The sequence below is a fragment of the Alligator mississippiensis genome, chromosome 2, assembly GCF_030867095.1.
Source record: "Alligator mississippiensis isolate rAllMis1 chromosome 2, rAllMis1, whole genome shotgun sequence".
Classification (NCBI taxonomy): domain Eukaryota; kingdom Metazoa; phylum Chordata; order Crocodylia; family Alligatoridae; genus Alligator; species Alligator mississippiensis.
The window spans coordinates 194,963,826-194,984,993 of NC_081825.1; the positions used below are offsets into that span (position 1 = coordinate 194,963,826).

The 21,168-nt window shown below is 46.0% G+C and overlaps 1 protein-coding gene across 5 annotated transcripts in view; it reads right to left on the reverse strand.

Moving 5' to 3' along the window:
- INSC (INSC spindle orientation adaptor protein) overlaps nucleotides 1-21,168 on the reverse strand; it is a 289,967-nt gene that overhangs the window by 95,589 nt on the left and 173,210 nt on the right. For all 5 annotated transcript variants that reach the window (XM_019477191.2, XM_019477192.2, XM_019477193.2 and 2 more), the window contains one exon: nucleotides 3,574-3,699. In XM_019477191.2, the coding sequence (XP_019332736.2) occupies nucleotides 3,574-3,699 (126 nt within the window). The remainder of the gene's footprint in view (nucleotides 1-3,573; nucleotides 3,700-21,168) is intronic.

The window sequence follows — 21,168 nt, forward strand, 5'->3', positions numbered from 1 at the left end:
ACACTTCTTCAACTATAACCAGATTTCATCATCATCCTTGGATCCAAGGATAACAGAAGTATAGCGCAATGTCTGAATTGGTGGTCAAGCAGATAACAGCATAGACCTCTGCATGATAAACACCTCCTTTCACAAAATTCAGTGCCACTTAACATGAGCCAGACTGCCAGCAATGATGCATCCTTTACCTTGCTGGTTTTTGTCCTCAAAGACATCACTGTTGTTCATAAAGGCCTATACTTTCCCTCACCTTCACTGAATTTTTATGGATGGGATCTCAAAAGTATGTTAGCCAGTTATACTCAATCAAGTTCTTGAAGTATGTTCTTGGGGTTCATCAGCAGTCACTTATCATGTCATCTCACCCAAAGATGCACAAAGTGGCACAAAGATATCACTGATAATATTTCTCCAGCTGACAGGCATGTCTTCTATATGACTCCATATTCACTTCATGAACTTGCCAAAGGCCACAATTGTTTTCTGGATGCAAGAGATTGTGGCTACCAACCAATGCCAGCCTGACTGTTCAAAATGTTTCCAAGGAAGGTAATCTCATGAACAATTTGGCATTCAGTTCTACCAATGAATATGGAAAGGATACTCTATTATCTTCCCAGGGCTCTCTAACCTATACCCTTGGTTTTGCCTTAAACTGTTGTTTAGTCTACAGCTAGTTGTGAAAGTTGTGAAACAGTTGCTAGACTATTTCTACCAACAGCTGAAGACCTTCCCTGGAGTGGACTACCAGGACACAGCAACTGGCATAAAGGAGTTCCCTGTATAGACCCAATGTAGTCTGGACAGGCTAAACCATCCTATGGCAACTGGGAAGCAAATCTCAATCCCCATCATAAAATCTGAGGTTGCCTAGAGAATAACACAGAAAGGATCAACCTATGATGCATCTCCATTTAGGACTCCATCAACCTGTACTCTGCCATAAGATCATAGGTAAGTAGGGCTGGAAGGGACCTCATGAGGCCATCTAATCCAGCCCCCTGCTCAAGGTAGGATCATCTCTAAATAAACCATCCCAGCTAAGTGTCTAACCTGTTCTTGAAAACTTCCAAGGATGGAAGTTCCACAATTTTTCTAGATAGCCTGTTCCAATGCCTAACCACCCTCATAGTTGGAAAGTTCCTCCTCGGCTCCAACCTAAATTTCCCATGCTGCAGTTTGAATCCATTGCTCCTACTCCTGTCCCCACGTGGACACAAAAAAGCCCTTCTCCATCCCCTCTATAATCACCCTTCAAGTATTTGAAGACCATTATTAAATCCCACCTCAGTCTTCTTTTCTCCAGGCTAAATAACCCTAGTTATTTAGTTCTAAACCCTAGTTAGTTTAGTGTAAAGTTCTTTGGGGCTTTCCTCATTAGTCTTGCCTCCTAAGTCCCTAATCATTTTTGTCACTCTGCATTGGACTTTTTCCAAACTGTCCACATCTTTCTTGAAGTGTGGGGCCCAAAACTGGACACAGTACTCCAGGTGAGGCCTCACCAGTGCTGAAAAAGCAGAAAAATCATTTCCCTTGATTTGCAAGTGACACTCCTGTTAATACAACCCAATATGGTGCAACCCAATATGGAACAAGAGCACACTGTTGGCTCATATTCAGCTTATGGTATACTGTAACCCCAAGGTCCTTCTCTGCAGTAGTACAGCCTAGCCAGTCATTCCCTAGTCTGTATTTGTGCATGCAATTTTTCGGTCCTAGGTGCAGAACTTTGCACTTGTCCTTGTTGAATCTAATCTGAGAGATTGTGAACCATTTTTCCTAATCTATCCAGGTCATTCTGGATCTGAACCCTACCCTTCAGAGTGTCTGCAACTCCATCTAACTATGCATGCCATCAAGGAGCTGTCTCAAGACTGACAGGGACTTTCTTCGACAATGGAGCCTTTACAAAAAGTTCCAAAATCCAAACTGGCTCACCCAGTCAAAGGCTTTCATATCCTTGTACCCACAAATATCACTGAATTAAGCCTTTTTTTGTGAACTGCCCTGTTTTTTTAATCATCAGAACAAGTTAACTGAATCATACCTGCCTAAATATTCATTACTGTTGGTCTACTTCTACTCTCTAACCAATTTTTTTTAGTTCTCTCACTCAATTTTAACTGTCTTCCTTTTCTTCGGGAAAGAATTGCTTCTGCCAGAGACCATATCACCTGCTCCTTAGTTTTCATAGACATTAGGGCTGGAAGGGACCTTGGGAGATCATCAAGTCCAGCCCCCTCATCGAGTCCAGCCCCAGTTGTTTAGTCAACTGGTCAAAGACTAGCTTTCTCAGCTCCAGTACTAGCCCTTAAGGGACAAGAAGCACCTTTCATCAAACGCAGATTAAGGAATTAAAGGCACAGTGGACAAATAAACTAATGAAGCCAGTGGTGAGAACCTTGGCTAACAATCATTCAAGTACCAGCATAGAGTTGATTTTGTCCAACCTTCCCTGACATGCCCCTTTCTTGCATTAAATCAGCCGACAGACAAATAGACACAAAGGCTACTACTGTTTCTTGAACTTACTATGAGTTTGATGTCCTGTATCAACAAACTATATCTGGACCTTGCCTGAGAATGAAAGAAATATCTAAAAGGTGTTTTCCATCTCTAATTATTTTTTCCTATGATTCTTACGGACAAAACTAAGGAACCCACAAGACTTCTTCTTATGTCCATCTGAACCAATACCTATTTCAAAAAACAATTGGAGAAGTTATCTTCATTAACTATAGGATTTTTCCTGAAGATGTACTGTCACATTTGCTTGAATTCTGGACAGTAAATTGCAAGACATGTCAATGTAAAGTAGCAACAAAATCATTTACCATTAACTTGAAGAGGTACATTATTCAATGGTAGAAGACGACTGTTTTATGAAATAGAAAAGGATGAGATCATGATTTAGTAACCAGTAGAAGTGCTCATTGTCCTAAATATAGAAGTGTATTGGTGGAACTGGGGGCAGAATAAAGTATAAGCAGTCTAAATAATTTCATGGGATAATGTTTTGATGTTAGCTATTAGTGTTAAAATTGTCTTCTGCAAGACTTATTGCTGATGGGTGGAAACCTTTTCTAATGTTCAGCTATTACATATGTCTCAGTACTTATGCAATTATACCCCTTACATGTCAACTCATTACCATGGACAGCTGTATTGCAGGGATGTCAGATAAAGGGTTCAAACAGGTATAAACCTTTCCACATTTCAAGGGTTTTGATTGCTTGGAATACTGGAAATTCTAAACAAAACCTTTAACAAGTCCAGAAATAATTACTCCACTACTTATTTGATACATTCATTACTAACTCTATTTCCTTTATGGAAATGATTTCCACTTAAAGAGATTGTTTGTACAGACAACTGAATAGGTTAATGTTATTGTCTGAACTAATATTGTAAACACTGAAAATGTACTCATTGTGGGAAACCTGAGAGGAGTACAGAGCAAGTTTTCAAACATGGTGAATCCAAATATTCTCAACTACTAGATGAGATTAATGATGAGCTCCACTTTTCTTGTAGAACAATTACTGTATGTAAAAAGAATTGAAGTAATAATACCTTTTCTAGCTGGTGAATCCCTTCTTCTACACAGCATATAGATGCCAAGGTTCTGAGAGTCTGGGGATAAATGCTCCTGAAACAATCCTGGCGACACGTCTTAAACAGAGCAACAACACCTCCTTCCTGTAGGAGAAAAGCAATGTAAAATTAGTAACTTAATTATTGTGTTGTACTTAATTGTTTGTTCTTTTGTAAAAAAAAAAAAGATAATGAATGTTCTTTTAGTAATTTATTCAAATGAACTACCATCACAACACAAACAGTCAGGTTTTAAATGCACACAGAGAAGTCATGTTGATGGGTACTTATAAACTAGGTGCTGAAAGATATAATCTCAAATGGGAGATGTGCTTATGCTCTTGACTTTCGCCATTTGTAAACACAACATTTAATTAAACATGCCATAGACATGGAAATCAGATAAGAAATCATCATCAGAATTTCCAGACTTGGGTTGTAACAACAGTAATTCAAAAAATCCAGCTAAAAAAGGAAAAGGTGTAACTGGAAAATATTTCAGACAAAATAAAATACACACTGGAATATATTTTACATTTCTCCTGGTTTGTGAGCCCCTTAAATCATTATTAGCATTGTCAAAAAATAACCATAAAGTGAAGACAGTTCTGTGGGCAGATGAAGAAAATATGGGAATGTGAATTAAATTCTGCAGCTACAAATGCAATCCATTTATCCATTTTCATTACTGCTCAAATAGATTACTAAGGAAGCATCACATTTCAGGTTCCGGGCTTCCTAATGAAAGGCAAACTTTTCGTTCTGAGGCTCAAGTGACTTAGCTGACCCAAGGCGCATTTACATGATTAGCTCCACAATAAAGTCTCAGCATCTACACATGCACACCAATTAGGCCGCAGGAAACTAATTAACTCTGCCACAGGTTAGTGCTTGTAAATTCAGATACTATCCTACAGCTGATTTCTTTAATGCATAGCAACACATATGTAGACACTGATGGGGCTGGCTGGGGCACAAGGGAGCTTCAATGTGGGGGCTGCCTGCCAGATAGCCTGCAATGGAGTACCCTCGTGCCCCAGCCAGCACCTCCACAGCAAGTTGAGTTGAGTCAGAGCAACTCCAGGCTGGCATGATGACCTCCTGGTCCCCTGCCACCCAGGGCTGCTCTGACCCAGCTCAACGTGCTGCAGTCCTGGTTGCACATTCAAACATAGTGCCTGGGAGCAATAAACTCCAGCATGGTATGGGCCAGAATTTATTGTTCCCTGTTAATTGCACGTGTAGGTATGCTCCCAGAGAACTAGGTCCATCAGCAAGTTATGCACATGCTTGGGCAACTGAAACACATGGAAAGCATGTGAGCTTTAGTCAACAGTAAAAGTCAGGAATGAGGAAAGGTACTAGAAAAGTGAAGAGGGGCAGGATCCATGAAGAAAAGATATGAGATTAGACTAAAGAGAAAAGAAGAAGATGAAGCATCCCAGAGCCTGGATTTATGGAAGACTGCAAGAAAATTATCTTAACGCAAACAAAGATTTTGATTCTGTGTGGGTGAAAGATACATTTCAAGATCTTATTTTGCCAAAACCAGTTTTTCCATCCCCACAGTAATCATGTGTAATCATTTCTCAGAAAATGAACTGGATACTATTGTGGTGTAGTCACTCTTCCATCTTGGTCCTTTCTTCACAACAAATAAGTATTGTTATTACTGTGGTACCAAAACCCACCACAAACAGACAGTCATGAGATATCAGACACTGACATCTTGTTAAAACAGAAAGTAATAACAACTGCTATAGAAGTTTGACAATTTTTAACAGAGAAAGGATGAGCTTCTGGTTAGAGGAACTAAGACAAGAATTCAGAAGACTTAGGGTTGAATTCTGCACTCTGCCACAGACTTGTTGTGTGCCCTCCAGAAAATTGCTGACTCTCTGTACTTTTACAAGGTTTACCAAAATGGATCTAGATTTCACTTGGAGACTTTAGGTATTCATAAATGTGAGTAATGAATAATAATTATAATCTGTAACACGCTGGGCACATACATGAGACACAGTAATGTGCATTAGCGTATTTTACTGAGCAGTAAGCAGGCTCATTTACATGGACGTGCACTTCCTGCATAGTAAAAACCCTTAATCCCATTTAAATTTGCTACTTGCAACTACAAGTAGCAAATTTAACATGGATTAGTTACTGCACAGTAGCGCACATGTATATGCAACCCTGGAGCAAGTTTGCTCCTGGGTGTTCCAAGCCACTAGGGGGCTGCAGACTAGGAGCCTCTCCTAGCTCAGGGCTAGATTGCTCCTATGGCAGTCCCTGTCTGCAGGCTTTAAAAAAAGACTGCAAGCATTTTGAGCCCTGGGGCACACAGACATGGAGCCTGAGGGCACTGCAAACCCATATGTCCCCCTGGGCAGGCCACACCTTAGCTGTGCCTACCTGCCAGCACCCCAGCTCTGCTGTCTGGCACCACACTGCTGCTCAGCTACCAGGACAGTGCCATCCAGGCCAGCAGGGTGCTTCAGGCTGCTGCAGCCTCTGGCTTGGCCTGCCAGTCCCCAGGGCCACCTGCAGGCAGCCTCTGGCCAGCAGGGCCAGCACCATCTGCCTGCAGCATACCCCCAGCAGCCTGCCCTGCACCCACAGCTGTTGTGGGGCATTGCCTCTGTGGTGTGGCAAACTGTCTTGTGCCATGGTCCAGAGCTGGGCACTGCTGGCAGCTATCCAGGCCTGGCAGCTCAGGGACAGCTGTGCAGGGGCCCAGAGAGCCAGTGTGGGACCCAACATGGCCTCTTCCCCATCTATGGATATGCCCACACCCATGCCTTCCACCTGGGGCCCCAGCTGAACCAAGGAGGAGATTGGCAACCCCATGGTGCTGGGAAGCAAGGCAGAGGTGCAACACCAGTTTGGGCAGGGTGGGCACTCCAACATGCATATTTATGAGGCACTGTCAGGCTGGATGAGGGAACAAGGGCACAACCAGTTGGTGCAGCAGTACCACATAAAGGTCAAGGACTTGCAGGCACAATAGGTCACTATGACCAACCACAATCATCAGTCCAGCTGTGCCCGCAAGACCATGCCCTTTATGTGGCAAGTGACGACCATTCTTGTGCCCTGGGTCCCAGGACTCAGCTGTTCAGTATACACTAGTATGGGAGGCCTGCCTGAGCCCCTGCCCCAGCCTGGCACCCCGAGTGACACATCACCAGGGGAGGACACCTCAGAAGCCCAGTGGCCCATTCCATAAACTCCCCGACTGCTATGCCCCACAGTCCGAGGACACCAACTGCAGCTGCACGCCATCATCGATAGGCAGAACCATGCTGAGTTACCAGCCACACCACCCCTGGCCACATGGTAAGCCCTGCACTAGGGAGAGGCCCCTACCCCGTGCCCCTGCTCCCCTTCCCACCTGACCTGGCCACACTCCCCTCACCCCAGATTCCCTGATGCACAGAGGCAGGACACAGTTCAGAACTGTATTGAATAGCCTGTGCCCCTGCACCTAGGCAGGCATGGATCTCTCACACACTGAGGAATGCATTGATGCCATGGCGTTGTCCTTCTTGGCAGTGGGGGTAGAGATGTGTAGCGCAGTCACAAATAGCCCTCCAGGAAGGGGTGGAGGTTGCAGGGCAGGCCAGGCTTGCCCACTGTGCTGCCATAGCTCATGATCCCATACCAAGAGTGCAGGTGCACCCAGGGAACCATGAGGATCAGCCACACCACCCCTCAATCCCCACAAACAGCTCATTGTGCACCTTCCAGGACACATGCAGCAGGGGCACGCTCAGGATGCAGTGGCAGCACAATGGGGGGCTAGCCCCAGGGCACCTCCCCAGACAGGCCCCAAGTGGGTAGGGTGGGGCACAGCCAGCTCCTCATCCCAGTTGTCTGGGAGCCCCATGCCACCTGAGCTCAGGTGCCATGGACTGGGCAGCAGTAAAGCAGTGCAGCAGAGCAGCTGGCCTACAAGAGGGGGTGAGGGTCTGGAGCCATGACAGCAGGTGTTGCCAAGAGCCTGGCCTGTTCCGGTCTGGGAATGGGGTGGGGGAGGCAGGCTGCCTGCAGCCAGCATCCAGCAGCCTGCAAGCCCCATGGCATTAAGTGAGGCTGGGGGGGCCCAGCCAGTTCCTGCCTGGGCCTGGGCCTGGGCCTACCCAGCCACTTACCATGGTCCCTGGTAACCCATACATGCCTGCCCTCGATATGAGGTCGGGCAGCACATAGCCCTTGGTAAAGAGCATTTTCTCTCTGAAATGTTGCAAACTCTCACAAAAAGCTTCTGTCTCATGGCCCTGCAGGTCCTGCAGCTGGACACAGGTAAGAGGCCACACTTGGCAGTGGGAATGTGGCCTCAGGGTCACCAGCATGCACAGCTGGGGTGCTGCAGATGTGCAGGCTCCACCAGAGGTGCACAATGAACTGCACCGTCTTTCTTGAGCAGCTGATGGTGGTCTTGGAGGGGTGTGCAGAGGGTGCAGGGGCCTGGTGGGTGGAGGGCATAGCCCACAAGGATGCGCAGGTCTGGCATGAAGAGGTTCAGGACTGGAATGAGGAGAAGCAGGAGCAGGTGAACTAGCAATTTCAGGCCAAGGTGCAGGTGCTGCAGGAGCATAATACCATCCAGCTGGGCCAGGCAGCACAGGCCACAGATGATGACCACTGGGTGCTGGACACCGTTCTGGCCCTGGCAGTTGTCTGCTGCCCAGCTGCCAACCCTAGCCCCACATGCTCCCTGGCAGCCACTCGCCACCCAGCAACAGATGCTGTCTGGACCTGGGAGGAGGTCCTACCATGCCTCCAGCCACTGGGGCCCCTGGCCCAGTCCCTGCCCCAGGTCCACCACCACCCAGCCCTCCCCCCCGCCCCCCCCCCCACACACACACGTGGGCCCAGGCCTGCCACTTGTCATGGCTCCACACAGGTGCAGAGCCAGAGCTTCCAGCAGTGCAATCAGGAATGCACACTGCTGGCCATGGACAGCACCTGAAAGAGGGGGAGCCACTCACACTGCAGGACTGGCAGCGGCCATCACCCCTGGGTGAGCCCCCCACCTACTGCACCCATTGCAGTGTCCACACCTGAGAAGGAAGGCCCAGAGGCTGGAGTGCTGAGCATCTGTCCCAAGGCTCTGCCCCCTAGATGCCCCCAACCCATAGCCCCCCACTCTGGGAAAATGGTTTTGTATTTTTGGTAGATGGGGAGGGTGGTAGAGGGGCTCTGTTTGTTGAGAGTGGAGGGAGGGGGGCTCCAAGTGTCAGAGAGGGGGTGGGAGGCTCTGAGTGTTGGAGGGGGAGGGGGCACTGTGTGATGTAAAGGGAAGAATCTTCCCCTGGTCTCGTAGCCAGGTAACTCCTCCAGCTGCTCTCCATAAAGGGGATGATGTCTTGTCCCCTATTCCCCTTGCAGCTCATCTTCTGCCACCTTCCCATTGGTTTCTGGCCCACCTGCTGCCTCAGGCGCCCAAAGGCTTAGCTGATTCTAACTCAGGGCCCAATGCTAGCAGGGCCAAACTCAAGCCCCTGCCCACAGGGCCCCAACTCATGCCCCTCGCTCACAGGGCTCCACAACTGCCACTCTCAACTTCGCCCCATACTCTGGGACCTGGGGTTGAACACCCCTGCAGACTCAGGTGCTGCTCGTTGGCATGCCTGGCCCACAACTCGCTCCCTCTCCCCAGCGTCTCAACTGCTCCTCTTACAGGGTCTTCCACTCCTTCAGGCTCAGCTGCTTCTCAAAGCTTACCCGGCCTCCACTACTCCCCTTTGGGGTCTTCCACCCACAATGGGCTCAGGTGTCCCCTACAAATGTCCCTGGCCTCACTACTCCCTCCGATGTTACCCATGTAACCAACTGAGGGGCGAGGGTGGGAGCAGGGGCTTAGGCACCCCAACCCAGCTTACACCAGGGAGGTCCTCAATCCTGGCATTTGCTGGCCCTGTCCTGCCACAGGCAAGACCACCAGGTCGCCCTATCCTGGCAGGGTGAAATTTTAGGTTATACCCAAGACCAAAGAGGCCTCCTCCTTCCCCACAGCCTTGCCCTTACCTCCGGACTGTTCTCAGAGCAGCAGCCCCTCTGGGAGATGTTGCTTCCTTGGTGTCTGGCAGCAAGCTACTGCCCCCAGCCCTGCTGGCATGGGACTTAAAATGGCCACCTGTCAGTGCTGAGCCACACCTGCCTGCTCCCTGATCCAGGTCTTAAAGTGGCAGAGCACTTAAGGTGCTCTGATACCCACCTTCCCCCTTACCATATTTAGCAGGGAAGGCTTTTCCCTGCTGCTCCCAAAAACAGGCTCCCCCAGAGCCTGTGATAGCCTTAAAGTGATGAGCACCCCACGGGTGCTCTGCCACACTGGCTGTCTAGATCTGGGTCATGCAGAAGCCTTCCAGCCACTGCTCATCATCTGAGGTGTGCTGGATGTGCAATGCCCTGGCAGTGGCATCCAAAAGCCCCTTGTCAGCATCCCTACTGGCAGCAGTTGCATGGTGACAGTGGTGGCCCTGGGATGGTGCACTACAGCCAGGTAGGAAGTCTGGACCGTGGTGGGGAGCTGGACAGGGTGAGACAGCCATGGGCCAGGCAGAGGTTGGTGTGGAGGGGCAGCAGGGCCAGCACAGAGGCCAGCAGGAGCCTGGGGCTCTGGTTGTCACTGCCAGGAGCAGCGGCTAGAGCACCCATAGCATGAGGAGTCAGAGTGGCCAAGGAGAGATCTGCCGTGTGCTGCCCCTACACTTGACACATTGCTTCTGGGCAAGGAAGGAGCTAGCTACAATGCAGCAAGCAGGGCTGGCTTTTAAAAAGGGCTGCCATGTGCTGGCAGCTGCAGCCAGAGCCTGAAGCTCCACCCCCACCCAGTAGCAGCAGGGACCCATTGCAGGGCTGCAGGAAACTTCATAGATTTCACAGATTTTAAAGACATTAGGGCTGGAAGGGACCTCGAAAGATCATCAGGGGAAAGAAGTCAGCTAGAGTCAAAGGAACCCAGCAAGATAAGTATCCAAACATTTCTTAAAAGAGTAGGTGCTTGCACCACCTCTAGGGGGAGTCTATCCCAGGCCTTGGGGGCTCAGACAGCAAAGAAGTTTTTGCTTAAGTCCAGCCTAAAATGGTCTTGGAGGAGTTTGTGACCATTGGACCTTGTCAACCCTTGGGGTGCTCTGGTGAACAGGCATTCCCCCAGATCCTAATGCATGCCCCTTATGTACTTGTAGGCTGCCCCCAAGTCACCCCTGAGCCTGCACTTTTCCAGGCTGAAGAGTCCCATAGCTCTCAGTCTCTCATCGTAAAGCCTCTTCTCTTGCCCTCTGATCATGCACATGGCTTGCCCCTGGACTCTTTCAAGCTTCTCCACATCCTTCTTGAATTGTGGAGCCCAGAATTGGATGCAGTACTCCAGCTGTGACCTCACCAAGGCCAAGTACAGTGGGAGGCTCATGCATTGGTAGCTCATGTTCATCTTGTGATCAATTATGACTCTCAAGTCTCTTTCAGCTGCGGTGCTAGCAAGCATAGCACTGCCAAGCCTATAAGCATGCTGTGGGATTCCCCCTCCCTCCCCACAGGTGGAGTACCTTGCATTTTTCTGTAGGTCATCAGGTTTATATTCACACACTTTCTAAACCTATCCAGGTCAGCCTGGATCACCAGCCTATCCTCGAGTGTGGACGCTCTACCCCAAAGTTAAGTGTCATCGGCTAACTTGGCCAGCCCACTTCTCACACCGGTGTCCACATCGTTAATAAAGACATTAAAGAGAACAGGTCCAAGAACAGAGCCTTGGGGGACACCACTGGTCTCGGAGCACCATGATGATTCACTTCTGTCAACTACCACTCTCTGGATCCGGCCTCAGAGCCAATTCCCCAGCCATCGCACTGTGATGTAGCCAAGGCCGCAGTTGGCCAGTTGGCCAGTTTTTCCAAGAGGAGATCATGGGACACCAGATCAAAGGCTTTTTTGAAGTCCAGATATATTATATCAATCTCTTCTCCCTTGTCCAAGTGCAAAGAGCAGCAAACTTAGTGCAAAGAGCAGCAAATCTTCTCCCTAAACCCTACATGTGTAGACGCCTGCTTGAAAATGCTTACTCCAGAGTAGCTTACAACAGAGTAAGTTTAGGCTGGAGTAAATGCATGTGTAGATGCGCCCAATAACATACAATGTGATTGGAGTCAGGAAAATAGCACTAATCCATTCACTGATATATTCATCTGGAAAAATCTGAGAGGTTCTGAGCACTGCCAACTTCTTTTAACTTCAGTGAGTGACAGAAGTGCTCTGAGCTTTTCTCAGGATTTAGCTCAATTTTTCAATCCCTTATACAACTGACATAATGAACAATGCTATATAGAAAACAAATCTGTATATTTGTTATAGATAACATTTTATATATAAAACATTGTGTTTTATGTTCATAGATGTTAGGGTTGGAAGGAACCTCAACAGATCATCGAGTCCGACTCCCTGCATAGGCAGGAAAGAGTTCTGGGTTTAGATGACCCCAGCTAGATGCCTATCTAACCTCCTCTTGAAGACCCCCAGGGTAGGGGAGAGCACCACATCCCTTGGGAGCCCGTTCCAGACCTTGGCCACTGTAACTGAAGAAGTTCTTCCTAATGTCCAGTCTAAATCTGCTCTCTGCTAGCTTATGGCCATTATTTCTTATAACCCCCAGGGGCGCCTTGGTGAGTAAAGCCTCACCAATTCCCTTCTGTGCCCCCATGATGAACTTATAGGCAGCCACAAAGTCGCCTCTTAACCTTCTCGTGTGGAGGCTGAAGAGGTCCAGATGCCCTAATCTCTCCTCATAGGGCTTGGCCTGCAAGCCCCTAACCATATATATATGTTATATATATAACAACAATGTTATATATGAAACAACAAATATATGTGCATGTGTGTATGTTAAAACACACACACATACCTTTTGCTACGTTTACGGTATTATTACTCATTTGTTTCAAATGTTAAGGTAGTGGTTATACTACAGATGTCTTAAATTATGAAACACCCAAAGAAATAATCAACATGAAAACATTTTAAATTTGCTGATTTTTAAGAGCAGATGAAGCAACTTAGCCTAAAGTACTTAAGAGATTTCAGTAACTAATTAAAAATAAATATAAACATGAGTCAAATTATACTTAGTAATGCAGAAAACCAGACACACCCCTTAAAGGTATATATATGAAATAGTTACTTGAAACTGAAAAATGTTTTTTATCTTCTTTTATCATCCATATTAGCTTAAATTATTGTGATGTGCCAAGTTCTGTTGACATAAGGGTTATGGAAAGAGTTTCACTTAAACTTCATTGATTTGTAAAATGAAAACGAAATACTGTTAGATTTGCAATGCTTTTATAGGAAAATAAGACTAGAAGGTGAAAAGTTCCGTTACAGAAAGTTAAATCTAACAAAAAGTCATACTAAATGAAAAGAAAATCAAAGTTAGATTGAAAGATAAGCTCTGAATAAATCTTCAGGGTCCTCATGTTTTACTCTTCCTTTGGACATGAATATTTTGGTTAAAATGATATTTGTGTACCTAATTTCAGAATATGTCCTGAAATCATCTTTGGTTATATCATATAATCTAACACAGAAATATATTGGTCCTTAGAACCAATTAAAGCAACATACTAACTACTTTCCACATCAGTCATACCTCTCCTTGATAAAAGAATCTCAACATTTCTTACATATATTAACTAATTAAACATCACAACACAATAAAAATATATACACTAATGTTAGTACACTGAATTTTTCTAAACCTACTGAAACCAGTATCGATGTTGCCATTTCAAAGTTCTTCCAATTTAGCAGATACAAAGGGTGGAAAAAGATGTCGCCTTTGTGTTGCCAAAACAATGCCCAGGCCCCTCTGAATGCCACCAATGCCCAAAATCTGTGCCCATGACAAAGGTGGCAATAGTTTCTTCTAGTTTTTTGTGGCAGACATCTATTTGCTTTATGGCATGAAACTGCAGGCAGCCCACAGCTCCCCCAACTCTCCGGCTGCCATAGGCAGGCCCTTCTGTGGCTTGAGGGGCCCAATCCTATGCATCCTGGGAATTCCTGCACAGAACTGGGTCTCTCGAGCTCTGGGAGCACCTGCCTGGGTTTTCCCTCTTACACAGACATGTCCCCAGCAATCTCCAGGGTGTGTCTCTAAGCAGGGAACCCCAACTTTCTCTGCTTACAGAGATGCATTTCCCAGGGCACATCTCTGTAAACAAAGCCAGAGTTTCATACTTAGACATTAGGGGTGTGCAAAGTGGGCTCTATGCGATTCAGATTTGGCCCAAATCAGGGACAGTGATTCGATTCATTGATTCGGATTAATGTCCCTCATTTGATTCGGCCAAATCTGAACCAGAAGATTCAATGCTGATTTGGAGAATCAGCGATTCAGACACAGACTAGGCTTTAAAAGTTTTTTCTACATACCTTGAAGTACCAGTGCAGCTCATTATTGCTGTGATGCTGGGGCACATGGAGTGTCCCACAAGAGTGCGGGGGGCCCTCCACGTGCTTAGTGGTGAACCCAGAAGTACTTCTGGTCCACTTCTAGGTCTGCCAGGGAGTGCACTGAAGGTCCCACCCCCACCTCCCCGACTCAGCGATTGGCCATGGGGGGACCCCAGGTGCTCCCTCCAAACCCAGGAGGCACCAATTACCAAGCTGGGGATGGATCCAGAAGTGGACCGGAAGTGCTTCTGGTCCACTTTCGGGTCTGCTGCCAAGTGCGCTGGGGAGCCCCCTGCACTTCTGTGGGACACTTCATGCACCTCAGCATCACAGCAGCATCACAGCACTCTACCTCACAGCCCTTGCTACCTTGAGGTATGTAGAAAAAACATTTAAAGCTGTGTCTATGTCTGAATCTCCGAATCTCTCTGAATCAATTTGGAGTGTTCCAATTTGATTGGAAGAGATTAAATTCAGATTTGGAGATTTGGCCACCGAATTGGGCCAAATCTCCACCGAATCAAATCAGGGACCGAAGCTTCGCATAGCCCTACTAAACATGTGCTCTGGGGAATCTCCAAGGTGGGTCTCTAAGCAGGGAAACCCAGGCTGTATCTCTTACATAAACATCCCCAGGAAATCTCCAGGGCACATCTCTGTAAGTGAGGAACAAGTCACCCATTGTCCTGCAGGATCGGGCCCCTACCTGATATGGGATAATGCAGGGTTACCATATTTTGTGTTCTGATAATGGGTGACATATATTTCACCCAATGAAATGAATCAGTTGTGACAGAACACCTCCCACCACAGCTGATCCACTTCATTCGGTAACATCTTTTTATACCCAACGAGCACAGCACTGAGTACTGCAGTTTAGGGAATGTTTATCTTTCTGTACTTCAGCCTTAGGAAGTAGAAGTTTAAAATAGATAACCCTACTAAATTCCCAAGTGACAAGGGCATATTTTTTCAAGATTACTGTGTGACAGGCTTACTGCTTTGGTCCAATATGGCTAGCAAATGAGTTATCACCACATTTGTCAACAGGAGATTTAAGCTATTTGTTCTGCATGCTATGTCTCATTATTGAGCTGTAAAGAGTCAATCAGAAGTAATGAATCTAGGAAAACTGGAAAAGGAGGTTTCAGCTGCTGCAATGAAGTTTGAAATAATAAAAAATACCAGGTCCAATGGATAAGGAAACCACCTAGCCCTGAAAGAATCAAGCCAAGCTGGTGTAACACGGCCTGGAAAAATAATGGTATGCCAACCCTGCAACCCCAGAAACTAGCACAAGAAACAAGGGGCCATTCCCACTTTTATATAGAAAATCATAGAGGTTAGCATCAAAAGCTAAGAGGCCAAAAGTAGAAAGCAGGTAAAAGAAAAAGAAACATCATCACTGTGGTAACATATACTTAGCACCTTCATTTCTCCCCTATACCTCCGGAGGTGTCCCCAAACAAGCCTTTAGTCCTTAGAGTGCTAAAACAACAGCCTGCAGCTGCCCACAAGTCTGAGTCCAGATTCTTCAGTACACAGTCCTGGCTGACCAAGCCAGTAAGAGCTCCAGCTCCACTGTGCACTCTTCTGTGTAGGGCTGGCCAGGTTCCATGTGCATGTTGTTCTCTCTACCCCTTAACTCCAGCCTCAAGCTTCCTCTTCCTTTTTCCCTTGCAGTGGTTGGGGCAGGAAAAGTGGGGAAAAAGGAGACCTCTGCTGTGAGGTCCCATCTCCCTCTCCTCACTTCTCCTTCCCCTCCCCTCCCGCCACAGCTTGCTGGGTCCCGTCCTGGGAGAAGCCAGGCCAGGTCTATGTAGCAAGGGGGCTCTGTTTCCCCACCCCCAGTTCCCAGTAGAATGAAAAACCATGAGGCTCTGAGCTGCAGCTCCCAGCTGTCAAGGGCTGAGATAGGCCCCACTCATACCATGTCCCGCCCCGCCCCCAAGACTGCTGGGTTGGGGGGGGGGGTGGGCAGGCCATGTCCACATGGTAGAAAAACTCTCTTCCCCCACCCCCAGTTCCCAGCATGGTAAAAAGCCAGGCCAGGTATCCCTGTGCTGCAGCTTCTGGCTGCAACTGTCAAGACTCTGGGGCAGTGGAGGAAGGAGCCCCCTGCTGTGTGGACCCAGCCCAGAAGTCCAAAATTTCCCCAACACTCCTGCCTGGTCATGCAGGGAGGAGACAGCCTTTTCTACCTCCTCTCTGTGACAGCATGGGGGCAGGGCGTGCCCAAAGCAGACAAGCACCCACCAAGGCTAGCAAGCCACCCAGCGAGGGGCCTCTGGGATGCCAGGAAAATCTGATCTACCTTGCCTTGGGATGGGACAGACATTCAATGAAGCACTCTAACCTAAAGTGCTTTAGTCTGATACCACATCCATCCAGGGTTACTGTAGAAAGGGATCTGTCATTTTTAAACCATTTTATGTGCTGGGAACATCCGTTCTGTTACAGCTGAAATGTGCTTTCTGCATGTTTAACTTACAATACATGTAATTTCTGTACAGGCCCTGGATGTTTAAATGGTAACATGTTGTACGTATCTAGCATGCTTCCAGTTAACAATCTCAAAACACTGTGCAAAAAGATTATAAAGTCATACTCATTCCCACTTCCACAGATAGTGGAAACTAAGATGCAAAGCAGTTAATGCTAGAATTACAGTATCCAGTAGCTTGTAGCACAGTCCAGGCAAGTCTCAAATGTCTAAGCATTTCAGAATACTCATACAGAGCATTACAGATACCAAGCATTCCAAAAAGACAAGCCTAAGGCATAGTTATGAGGCTTGAATAAAAGCATTAGCCTCGGTATTATCTGGTTTTACTTCAAAATTTCTCTTTCCCAAGGAGACTATCACTATAGTACAATGTCATGCACCATTAATATTACCCTTTTAATTGTTTGTCTACAAAGTAGTTTCACTTACAGCAAGGCCTGCTTCTTGAATGGTATGTTCCCCTTACTGGTCACCATTATCTTGTTGCCATTATGGAACTGGCTTTAATTGCTTCTGTCATGAATGTGAATTAATTAGAAACAATGTGCTTCAAATAAAGCCAATTTTCCACAGATATTAACTCCACGGGTAAGATTTATAACGCAGGTTGTTAAGGTCTCCTTATGATCTCAAAGCCTAAAGACAGATTTTTAGCAATCAAGATTATGATTTATGGGTCTTGACATGGAAGGTCTCAGGGAGAAAAGTCTAATAGACACACTGTAATAAAAGGATTTTGTGAAAACAGCCCTGCAATGGCCAGACCATTACTCATGCCTCTTGGTGTTTGTTAACTATGTGTCATAGGACCCAACACAGGAATATTCCGCTGACATTTGATTCCAAATATGGGGAACTGATTCTGTAAGAATAAACCAGAGCTCTCATTGCCTTCAATGGTAATTCTTGCAAGTGCTCTAATAGGCCATTGCTTCCCTTCCTTTTCCTACCTATTTTCTTTGCTTTTAAAGGCATATGAAAAATTGCAGTTGCCATACCATATACTAGTTCACACAGTGGAATATTATCCAAAATAGGCTGATCCTAGGCTGTTTCTTTAATCACAGTTTAAAAAAATTGGCTGTTACAAGTGTTCCTCCCATTACAAGCTCCTTGCCTTATGTCTCATTTTCTTTAAAGACTCTCATGCCCTGAGTGAGAACTAATGAGAACAACCTGATCTGACTGCCAGGATGAATCAGCCAAATAATGCCTTCCTACCTGATGATTTTGGTATCATGGCATCACACGATAAATGTAAATACTACAATTTTCAGGAAAAAAAAGTAAAATGTTTCTTTTTTCTTTCTAATGAATATAACTCATCTCCAATAAGAAGAAGACAAGAGTTTTGATTTCAGGGTTTTAGTCTTTCAGGGTCTCTTAATTTTTGGTAAAGTAACCTATACTGAAAAAAGAATTAAAAAGCTACCAAGCACTAGGGGTATGTGAAATGGTCCATATTCAATTCAGATTTGGATTCGGCCTGAATCAGGGAGAGTGATTCGATTTATTGATTCGGATCACTGTCCCAATTCGATTCGACCAAACCCAAATCTGAAGATTCAATGATGATTCAGAGAATCAACGATTCAGCCATAGATACAGCTTTAAATGTTTTTTCTACATACCTTGACGTACCGGGCATGGCTCTGCAATGGTGGGACAGATGGAGCATCCCACAGGAGTGCAGAAGGGCTGCCTGTGTGCTCGGCGGTAAACCCGGAATTGGACTGGAAGTACTTCCCATCCACTTCTGGGTCCACTGCCAAGGGTGCAGGGGGCCCCCCACACCCGCTCCTGGCTCAGCGATTGGCTGCAGGATGACCCCAGGTGCCCCCCAAACACAGGAGGCTCCAGTTGCCAAGCCAGCAGAACGTGGCGGGGGGGCCTCCTAGCATGCTCCCCAGTGGACACAGAAGTGGACTGGAAGTGCTTCGAGTCCACTTCCAGGTCTGCTGCCAAGCACGCTGGGGACACCAGTCCCACTGCACTCCTGTGGGATGCTTCATCTGCCCCACAATCGCAGCATTGATGAGCTGCCTGGTACCTTAAGATATGTAGAAAAAACATTAAAAGCTGTGTCTATGTCCAAATCAGCGAATCCTTCCAAATCTCTCTGAATTGATTTGGAGGGTTCCGATTCGATTAGGAGAGATTAAAGGGTCTCCTGATTTGATTCCAGTTCAGCAATTTGGCTGCCGAATCAGGCCAAAACTCCACTGAATCAAATCAGCAACTGAAGCTTTGCACAGCCCTAACAAGCGCCATGAAACCAACCACGCTCATCTACTCTTATAACAGTAGCATGACTCCTTGTTTAAAAACTCATATTTTGGGTATGTCATACCCAAGATTTGGATGTTTTGGATAATCTGTTATTTATATAATGACACCTCAAGCAGGGGAAAAACCCCACAAAACCCTGAGGTTCCAGGACACTGAGACTAAAAGTTGAATGAACAAATTTGCCAATGTCTGTTTTGTTTGCAGCACAAAGTAATGCCTCCCTTGCATGACTGCCTTTCACCAGCAAATAATGTAAAGTGAAAAATAGTCACAAGGAAATTTCAGTATCTGAGTATTGTTTGGAGATTTTTGCAAAAATGGTGTTTTCACCTGGTTACTGAGGGAGATACTCTGTTGCAGATTATCATTACCTTGCATCTTGTGTAGTCATTTATGATGGTAAAAAAGGGGCATAAAATATTACCATTCTGATCTAGTAGCAACAAATACACACCTGTATTCAATGTGTACAGGTGCAAGTGATTACACACAGTGTGGGCTGAAATACAGTAGGACTCAACCTTTAAGTACATGGAAAAACCAGCTTTATGAGAGCACTAAAACCACTATCCATATATTTTGTCAAGGGGGAAAAAAACTTATTTGGCAACTAGCCAACATCTAAGGTTTTTTGAAAAAGGGGATGTAATTTCTTCTTTGTTTGGAAATTGCTTAGCACATCTTGTGCTACTGTCATATATATACTGGCTATTTATACAACAGTTGCACCCTCTGACCTTACATAAACTAGTTCCACTCAGTAGACAATCTTGAGTCCCCACAGTAGTAAAGAAATAATTGAAAAGGTTGATTTTGCCCCACTTCATAGCTTTAACATTGTTTTTGGCACCACAGAGTGGAGCTCAAACACCAATATAGAACAAGTCAAATCTCTCAAACTGCTGTGCCAACCTTCACAAGACATTTTGGATTGTACTTAACTTTTAGCAGTGAGGCAATGATCCCCTCTGTCAAATAGCCAGCCAAGCTCCACACATTAAATATATAAATGATAGAGCAATTTATACATATCTATTAGTCCAGATCTGGCCCAGTTAGTTTGACATCTCTGGGCTACACTGTAGCATTTAGCTCCAGCTCTGAGTTGGAGGTAGAGAAGACCTGAAGTGTACTAAGGAGAGTGAAGTAAAGGATGGATATATTGTCTTCTCCAAAATGTGCTGTAGGATTACTCTCTGCCTCTTCTCACTTCCTCTATACAAGTAATATAGATGGCACTGTTCCTACAAGGGCTGCCATTGTAACTCATCTTTGCAACATGCTTGGTTTGCCTTTATTGCATTAGGTAAATGATGACATTCAATTAGATCTCTACCTTATCTAGAAGAATCCTCTTGCTTACTGATACTCCAATTCATCTAGCCCTTGATCCTGCACCAACTGTAAAGTTAATGGCAAGACTGCTATTGACTAATGGGTAAAAATGTTGGGCCCCTCTATGACAAAGCATGCCATCATAGTACAGGCTGGATTCTTGCTAGGAGATAATTTTGTATAGATTTTTAGAGCTAGAAAAAAGTTAGTCATTTGCTAGTCATTTAATATCTACTATTTTCCTATGGCTGCAATTACCTAGATCACTGTGCTATATGGACAGTATTTTTTAATAGCGTGATAGATGACACATGGCTCAATTATCTACCTTTGTAAACTCCAGCTCATGATTCAAAACCATAAAACCTGACTTTTAGAAATGTTGATCACCCACAGCTCTAGCTAAAATTAAGGGGTAATAAGAGTGTTGAGCACCTCTGAAAATCAGTCTTATTATGTCTATAAATACTTCCCAAGCCCAGCTGAAGATGCTTCTTTATTTCTCTGTGTTCTCCTAAATTATGTAGGCAGCCCCGCCCCATCATTATAAGTTATGTCTTCCTCATTTCCAAAAATTGTCTGTGCTTGAAAAGTACTTCAGGGAGAAAACCTGAAAGGAAGCCCAAAGTGTTAAAGGAAGTACATTAGGCAGTATGGTTGTGCGACACTCTGGTTGCTGATTCTATTCAGAGGAGATTCAACCCAATTCAGCAGCCGAATCTCCTAATCCAAATCAAATCAGGAAACCAATTAAAAGGTCCAAATCAATCCGAAGCCTCCAAATTGATTCGGAAAAGATTCAGAGGCAATCCCCGCTCGCTGCTGCAGGGAGCTGGACCAATAAGAGGGGGCGGGGAGGGCAAAAAGAGGGGGGAGGGAACCATGGGGGGAGCCCCACCAGGCCCCATTCCCTGCCTGCTCCCCCAGTCCCCCTGAGCACCTCCTGACCCCTGCCCACTCTCCCAGTTCCATCAATGGCTGCCCCA